General features: G+C 36.2%; 1 protein-coding gene across 1 annotated transcript; it reads left to right on the forward strand.

Moving 5' to 3' along the window:
- Positions 1-2,067: 2,067 nt before the first annotated feature.
- On the forward strand, positions 2,068-4,162 carry LOC103410649 (3-hydroxy-3-methylglutaryl-coenzyme A reductase 1-like). The gene is given in 3 exon segments (NM_001328773.1): positions 2,068-3,119; positions 3,257-3,785; positions 3,917-4,162. Coding segments are annotated over 3 exon segments (1,827 nt in total).
- The last annotated feature ends 5,222 nt before the right edge of the window (positions 4,163-9,384 follow it).

A 9,384-nucleotide genomic window follows, 5' to 3' on the forward strand; every position in this document is an offset into this window, starting at 1 on the left:
ATTTGACTTTTATCCATGTCATTATTTCAATAATAAGAAATTTACATATTAGCATATTTAAATTTTAGTATTAATAATTATTTCCATATATATATATTTAAGGTTAGAAACGTTACATTTGGTGTGTGTGTGTGTATGGCTAAATATTGTATCATATATTTCTATTTTTAATTTTTACACATTTTTTTAATATGTACCAAAATTTATTTTGAAGTTTTAATTTGTACCCATATATTTAATTTATTTTTATGTCAATACTTTTAAGCTTTTATTTATAGCAATAATTTTTAATCTTTTATTTATAGCAATAATGGTTTAATCTTTTATTTATACCCATAATTTATATATTATGTACCCATTTTTTTTATCAAAATTGGACTACTTTGTTATATGTAAAATGTACCTAATTTTTTATGTAAAATTTATTCACCCTTTTTATCTACAATGTACCCATATTTAAAAATAAAAATAAACCATTGTATTTTAAAAAATAGAAAATAAAAAATTGATCAGACTTCACACAATTCCAATTTGAGGAAACAAATTAAAAATCCCTATTTGCTATTAATCTTTGCATAATTTTATGAATTTTTTTCCTTCTAATTTTCGTTATTAAATTTCTTAATTAATATCTAAGATTTGATCAACCAGAACTAGATCCAAAGTTTTCCTTATAATAATTACATTTAAAAATTAAAATATAACTTGTACTTCATATAGTTGTCAAATTGTAACTTATTTAGTTGGTTGATGCAAGGGTGTCTTCGAGTGAGATAGATTTGAGCTGGTGAAGCTTTTTTTCTTTGAACAAATGATGTTATCTACACTAACGGGGTGGGGAGTGGGTAAGCTTCACAATAGGCTAGCGATAATATGATTCAAATTTATCTTTGATAAGAATCGAACATAAGACCTCTCACTTACAAATGAAAAAGAATATCATTAGACCGTAATACTAAGTGGCCGATGAAGCTTTTTAATCTTCTTGTTGAAGATGTCAATGTATGGTTCACATTAACAAATTATAAATAGTGATTATCATTTGAGGAAAAAAAACATGTATGAGAATATTGTGTGTATTTTACCTAGTAAATTAATAGAGATAAGAACACGAGAGATTACTTTTAAGAAAAGATCTTATTTTTGGGCAAATAAGAGGAAAAAATAGGATTTCCACTTCTACATCACATAGTAAAAGACGAAAATTATAAATGTATACAGGATATTAATATTTAATACTCAAAATGCTTTTTTGGTTCGCAGATTTTACAAATCTGGCTTTCGATGAAATCTTGTTTCCAAAACCATGGGCATGAATCAAGATTTAATAGAAAGTTGGCATGCTTACTATCTTTCACCAAAGAAAGAAAATTGGCATGCTAAACTTTAGGCCAATTATTGTAAGTTTAGTCATTTATGCACACATGTAATCATATAACGAAATGCCTCCTAAAAAAGCACTTCGATATTAAGATCCGTTAAACTTGCTAAATTCAATTGCTGTAAGTAGCGTTCGAGTCATTCCTCCTTACCAATACATCCAATCCATAATTACGTTGATAACCGTGCTATGTTATGCTCAACGCATCTATGACTTACAGTCCCAAAAATAACTCAAGCAGATAAAGACAAACAACCAACCAACCAATATAGAAATTAAAAAAAAAACTATTTTCTTACCAAAAATTAAAAGAATTTGTAAAAAAAAATAAAATCTAAAATCTAAAATTAATGAGAGAGCAAAGCAAGAAAGAAAGTGGTAGGAAAGAGACAAAAAGAGGTGCATTCCTTTGACTGTTTATTATATGCCATGTAAGTCCTACACGTGGTCGTCGCTTCGAACGCGTACGCCAGCCCACCTCCTATATAAACCCCGCCTATGCACTCGCTCCACCATTCAAATCAACCCACCAACAAATTAAAAACAAATATTTATTCAATCATTTTTTGTGAGTTTCCGGTTTTGCCCACAGAAGCCTCAGTCCCCGCTGTCCTTTCCTCTTCTCTCCTCCGCCGCTCGATCGCCGCCGGCGCATTTTAGCATCACCAACCGCGTCAACACATACGATGGACGTCCGAAGGCGATCGACGATGGATACACCTGCCACCAAGGCCAGAAGTGGGCCGATGAAGGTGAAAGTGGTGGACCACGAGGGCGACGTTGGTGTCGTCGGGGCCAAGGCCTCCGACGCGCTGCCGCTGCCGTTGTACCTGACTAACGCCGTCTTCTTCACTCTCTTCTTCTCCGTCGTCTACTTCCTCCTTACTCGTTGGCGCGAGAAGATCAGGACCTCGACGCCGCTCCACGTCGTGAACCTTTCCGAGATCGTCGCGATACTCGCGTTCGTCGCCTCCTTCATCTACTTGCTCGGATTCTTCGGGATCGATTTCGTGCAGTCGCTCATTCTCCGCCCCAGCAATGACGTCTGGGCCGCCGACGATGACGAGGAGGAGCACGAGCGCTTGATATTGAAGGACGACGCCCGGAAAGTGCCGTGTGGGGCCGGACTCGACTGCAGCCCAATTCCCCAAATTGCCCCTGTTGCTGCTGCCGCCCCCAAAGCTGTTGCACAGAAGGTGTTTGATAAAGAGGTAGTCCTCTCCACTCCCTGCGATTTCACCGCCCAGCCGTTGACGGAGGAAGATGAGGAGGTGGTCAAGTCCGTGGTGGCGGGAACCATCCCTTCCTACTCTCTGGAGTCAAAGCTCGGAGATTGCAGGAGGGCGGCGGCTATCAGGCGCGAGGCGCTTCAGAGGATCACAGGAAAGTCTCTGGGTGGTCTGCCATTGGAGGGGTTCGATTACGAGTCAATTCTGGGTCAGTGCTGCGAGATGCCAGTTGGGTATGTTCAGATTCCAGTTGGGATTGCTGGGCCTCTTATGCTCGATGGCAGAGAGTTTTCCGTACCAATGGCCACCACCGAAGGTTGCTTGGTTGCCAGCACCAACCGTGGCTTCAAAGCTATCAACTTGTCCGGCGGAGCCACCAGTGTGTTGCTGAGAGATGGGATGACCAGAGCACCTTGTGTGAGGTTCAACTCTGCTAAGAGAGCTGCCGAGTTGAAGTTCTACTTGGAAGAACCCAACAATTATGACACCTTGTCCACGGTTTTCAACAGGTAATTTCAACTTTTCTGTACTGATTTGTTTGATTACTTTGATGGGTTTGTTTCAGTAAAGCTTAAAGTTTGTTGCTTTTTATAATTTTTTGGGTTTTAAACTCTTAATTAATTCGGACTTGGGTTTGATTATTCAGGTCAAGCAGATTCGGTAGGCTTCAGACAATTAAGTGTGCCATTGCTGGGAAGAACTTGTACATGAGATTCACCTGCAGCACCGGTGATGCTATGGGGATGAACATGGTCTCCAAAGGTGTGCAAAACGTCTTGGATTTCCTCCAGAACGACTTCCCTGACATGGATGTGATTGGAATTTCCGGCAACTACTGCTCTGACAAGAAGCCCGCTGCGGTGAACTGGATTGAAGGCCGCGGAAAATCGGTGGTCTGTGAGGCTGTGATCAAGGGTGATGTGGTGCAGAAGGTGTTGAAAACCAATGTGGCGTCCCTGTGCGAGCTTAACATGCTCAAGAACCTTACTGGGTCTGCAATGGCTGGAGCCCTCGGTGGATTCAACGCACATGCCAGCAACATCGTCTCCGCCATCTACATCGCTACCGGCCAAGACCCAGCTCAGAATGTGGAGAGTTCTCACTGCATTACCATGATGGAACCCATCAATGATGGACAGGACCTTCACGTGTCTGTCACCATGCCTTCAATTGAGGTAATTTGATTGTCCCTTGATGTTTTTTACAGTGCTTGGGAATTGGAATATTGGGTTGTTCTTACATCGAGGTAATTTGATAGTACTAGTAAACATGAAGTCTTACATTGGTGTTTGATTATTTTGTCCAGGTTGGTACTGTTGGAGGTGGGACCCAACTTGCATCTCAATCAGCTTGTCTGAACCTTCTTGGAGTGAAGGGTGCTAACAGGGAGGCACCAGGATCAAACGCAAGATTGTTGGCCACTGTTGTGGCTGGTTCTGTTCTTGCTGGAGAGCTTTCTCTCATGTCTGCTATCTCAGCTGGACAGCTTGTGAATAGTCACATGAAATACAACAGATCAAGCAAAGATGTCTCAGCTGTTGCATCCGCTTAAGAACTTGAAGGGCTCTAACTTCTGAGGCTTGAAGAAGCCGAAGGTATGGCCGGAATATGTCTGAAAGAATAACGCTGACATGAATCAGTTGTTGATTTGGCATGGAGAGAAGAGGATAGGGAAATAATGAACAGAACAAACATACAGAAGGGCTTAGGAATGAAAGATTGTACTATTTGTATTTTTTTTTTCCTTTGTTTACCTTTTTTTTCTTTGTTAATCTGTAAGTTTTCATGCCTTGTATGGAACTCTTATGAGAAATTGTGTAAGATGATGATGAAAAGTTTTAGTAGCAATTTATATACTGCCGAAAGTTCTTCATATGGTGTCCACTTCTTTAATCTCTTCTGTTAAATTTCATACGGATTCAGATGCTAAAATTCAGAAAGAGAATTGTGTTCTTCATGTGAGTTGAAGTTTCTTGTGATGCTTGCTGGTGAAGTAAGACTTCTTGTTATTAACTCCCAGCCAAATGAACTCGTGACTCTTCCCGGCCCCAGGAGGTGTACTGTCGTGACTAAGCCTAAGCCATCAATTGGTTCATTTTTTTTTTAAAGAAAAAATGAACTCATGTAAGTTTTTTTTCTTTTGATTTTTTTAAGAAAATGACTTGCCTACACCCATCAGGACGCTAATATGATGTGTCGGACCTGTAATACAACGGTGTATTTTAACTTAGCGACCTCCGGAGGTGTATGCAAGTCTTTCTTCTGTTTATGCGATCTCTTTTATGATTGGTGTGTTATGTGCATTGCTATTTTCACGTGCTTGTTAAAAAAATGGTTTCTCTTTTTTGTGTTTGCTTTAATACGGATTTGGATCAACATCAATGACGATGATGCTTTCTGGTTGATTGTTATGTCTTTGTTTTCCCTCTATTTTTAGGCTGTCAACTATGCATGCATGTTGATTACTTTTTTTTGTTCAAATGCAGATGGCTTGTGAATAATCTTTTTTTTTTTACTACTAACTTTTTTAGGCTTTTTTCTTTTGAAGTATTCATTTTCTTTTGTCCAAAACGAGATTATAGTGGCATTTTAGGATTCATTCAGCCACCCCACTTAGTAAGATAAGGCTTTGTTGCTGTTGTTGTTCATTTTCTTTTGTCGGTTTAGCATACGGAGAGTACAAGACAGCAAATATTTTGAAGAACAAGGAGAGAGAGATTAGTGGCCTAATAATAATTTAGGTAACCAATAATCGAGATTAGCGGGGAAGCTCACATGTGTGGAGTCTTTGAGTATCTTGGAAGTTAGGATCTTCAAGGTTTAGTTTTGTGGTAGATTTTTATGCAATATTATATTTCAGCTGCATTATATTTATATATGAATCTTTGATGAAGCTTTCCTGGATCCAGATCATTGTTATGCTGCATATAATTTGCTTTTTCACTTTATGATGTGTTCGCATGTGTTCATGCTGAAGCCAACCTGAGTTCGAATGATTTTGTTCGATCTTCAATCTCCTGTTGTTGCAGGAATATAATTATAGTCTTTTGGTGAACTTTAGATGAAAGATCAGGTATGCAGCACTTGATTTTAGATAATAGTAAGGAGGAAGTGATTTTCGCTTACTTTTTTCTGGAGTTGATTTCACATTATTTTTGGCATCTCACATACTTTGCTTTAATATTTACTATTGGATTGAATAAGTCAAATGAAAATAGCGAACAAAATTAAAATAGAGTATAGAAAAGGTGGAAAAAAATGTGTTTTATCAAATTTCTTTTATTTTTTTATATTTTTTTATGTTTTCTCTTATTATATATCGCATTAGATTAAATATATCAAAAGAGAATTTAAGAATATAAACTCATTTTACTGGTAAGACAATCTTTTGCAATATTCTCATTTTTGTTGGCTTTTTGTGGAGATTTTGGGATTGAAACCTCTAAGACGTAGACTAGGATGCATGCATGCATCTATTTGCCTCCTCCCTGTGTATGAACACGAGGAAGAAAGAATCAAGTGACCAATTAGAATTAGAATTTGGTTACCAACAGCTGTCTGCACATGTTAGTCACTGTCAGTCCTTATTATACACACAAGACAATTGTCAGCCGCTAATACATTACGAGACTCGTCTGTGCATCAATAATGCGTGTAATGTTCATTGTTAGCATCATTTTAATAAGAGTAGTGCTATCTAAACACTAATTTTTACTTTTGATAAGTTAGTAGACGGTCTCTAGTTACTAATGTTTATTGTTTAAGACCTTATCACTTTTTAGATTTTGATTGAAGTTCCTAACATTAAAGTATTAATGAATTACATGTCACTTACATAATTTTTAAAAATAAAAATTGGTAATTGATTTAAGATTCTAATACTCACTGTCACATCCCAGCCTGGACTCCCACCACATCCTGGGCTCGACTCTACCGTAGCACGATATTGTCCGTTTTAGGCCTTAACCACGCCCTCACGGTTTTGTTTCTGGGAAGTTCTGGACTCCCACCACATCCTGGGCTCGACTCTACCGTAGCACGGTTTTGTTTCTGGGAAGTTTTGGACTCCCACCACATCCTGGGCTCGACTCTACCGTAGCACGATATTGTCTGTTTTAGGCCCTGACCATGCCCTCACGGTTTTGTTTCTGGGAAGTCACGCGAGCAGAACTTCCCAGTGGGTCATCCATCCTGGGAATGCTCTGGCCCATTTCTTGCTTAACTTCGGAGTTCCTACGGAACCCAAAGCCAGTGAGCTCCCAAAAGGTCTCGTGCCAGGTAAAGATGAAAATATACATATAAGGCTTACATGATCCACTCCCCTAGACGATGTGGGATGTTACACTCACACTCTTATTAAAAACTCCTAATTAATTTTCAATTCAAAACATTTCCAAAATTAAAAATAATAATAATTAGAATAAGTTTGTACCCATTAATTTTTGGGAAGTTTTATTTGAACCCATACTATCTCTTTCTACACCCAACTTACTTTTTACACCCATATTATTTTTAATTAAAGAATCAATCTCTCCTTAAACTCAAATTTACCATCTAAACTACCCTCACAAACTTAATTCAATATATAAAAATTCATCTTTACACCCATTTATAAAATAAAATCCGAAATAAGTGAATGAAGAATTAAGATTTTGTCATGGCAACAAATGGTTATAGATGAATTAATCAGCAGCATCAATTTGTATTTTAAACTTTTTTGACGTCAGTTTGGAGTGCAGTTGTTAGGAAATGATCTTCGCCAAGCTCTTAATAAAGTAGTCCAAGTAGCTAGCATGAATGTGATTCATGGAATTGAGTGATGAATTTGTAATTTAAGATTAAACAGTTCAGTAGCTGCTAGGTAAGCAATTGAGCTAGTACTTTTGGAATTTGAATCATGTAAAATTATGTGGACACCTTTGTGAAAGTAAATTTTAGTAGAACTTATATTATTTTCTTAAAGGATCATGGCAATAATTTTTATTTGAGCAATATATGCTGCTTTTACAAGCATACATAGTTGAATGAAGTAGAACTAAACAAATAGCGAGAAGAGAACTCATACTTTAAACATGCACTTGTAATGGCATGGAAAACATTTCGATGTGTTCAAAGCTTTTTGACTCTTTTGTTTCTTGTGGTGATATTGCTTGTAATTATTGCTCTTCCTGAATGAGTTAACATGAAGCTAGAGAGGAAACAAAAAGCAACCAAATTTGATTATTAAGTGATCGTAGGGTTTTATGGCAGCTCTTAGGAATTTAGTCATAATGAACGTAGAATAAAGATTGTGTGATGATAGAACTTGATTATTGAGTATGGGTTTATTGATAAATTTTAGTTTTATTCTTAATTTCATCTTGTACTTGATGGTAATTATGCAATAGGATAAAATAGACAATTCACATTTATAATTTAAGTTGGGGGTAGAAAGAGATTAGATGTGTTCAAATAAAATTTCCCTTAATTTTTTTATAAAAAGAATTTTCAATTTTCAATCTTAAATGTACCCATTCATATAATTTTTCAATTTTTTCTAATATTAAATGTACCTTTTCTTAAATATACCAATTTGTTATATCTAAAATGTACCATTTTTAAAATATAAAATGTACTCATTTTTTTAATATAAAATCCATTCAATTTTTAAACTTATATGGGTACATTCTATGTCGTTGATTTGAGAATGTATCCGTGTCAAGTTTAATGGAAGAAATTTAATAATGTTATTAAGCTTAATATCTATCAGCTTTTTTTATTTATTTTTATTTTAATTTTTTTGTGTTTTGCGTTTTTTGAAAAATGTACCCATGTTTTGGTACAATAATTTTGTTGGTTAGTTTTGATGAACGTACCCATATATATATATATTGGAGCCTTGTAATTTATTCTTAATATTTTTAATCCCATAAATCATGAGTTTTATTTAAAATCTCATTAATATAAACAACTACAAATTTTATTTATTAACTTGAAAATATAATAACCAACATGCAAACACATTATTACTTTAATGTCAAGGACTTCGATCGAAAACTGAAAACCACCAAGGTTTCAGTCAAAGAACGTTGGTAGTTAGAGACTGCATCCAAAGTGTCCCTTTTACTTTTTACCCCTTTCAATTTTCGGCTATCAGATTAGATGAAATGAAAAAGATCAATAGACAAACATTAACAAAATTGTGTGAGACATAAAAATAAGTACGTGAATAAAACTATCCTTCTAACCATTATTAAGTAGTGCAATAAGATTGTTGTTGGGATTGTTGGAAATGTCAGCCGTGGCTGCTGCGGGCGAGAAAGTTGACTTGATTAAATCATCGAAGTAGGTTGGCTTGCCAATTTAGACCAAAACCTAATTGCAGTTTGTTTATGCAGGCAATATATCGGCAACCACCGTTAAGGCATTGACTACAACTTCATCTACTCTGTGCCTTTCACTTTTTAAAATGATCAATCTTTCGTTTTCATTGTGCTTGCGTAGTGATGTTGCATTGTTACCTCTTTGTTAGGGACAAGTAATGAGACAAGAGGAGGACTTTAATTGCAGTCTGAACATATGGTTGCATATATATTCAGCATCTATATATTCAATATATATGGACTGGTCTATTCTGAGCTTATGGTGGTTGGTGAAGATTATAAAAATCTGCATTTCACATCTCAATTATTTGAAGTTCTGCATACGACTAGTACAGTACGTATATTGTTCAATCATCGCTTGACAGGTTGATCACGTCATTCGTTATTTTAAGATATAATTATTTTCGTATAT

The sequence above is a fragment of the Malus domestica genome, chromosome 05 (assembly GCF_042453785.1).
Source record: "Malus domestica chromosome 05, GDT2T_hap1".
NCBI classification, from domain to species: domain Eukaryota; kingdom Viridiplantae; phylum Streptophyta; class Magnoliopsida; order Rosales; family Rosaceae; genus Malus; species Malus domestica.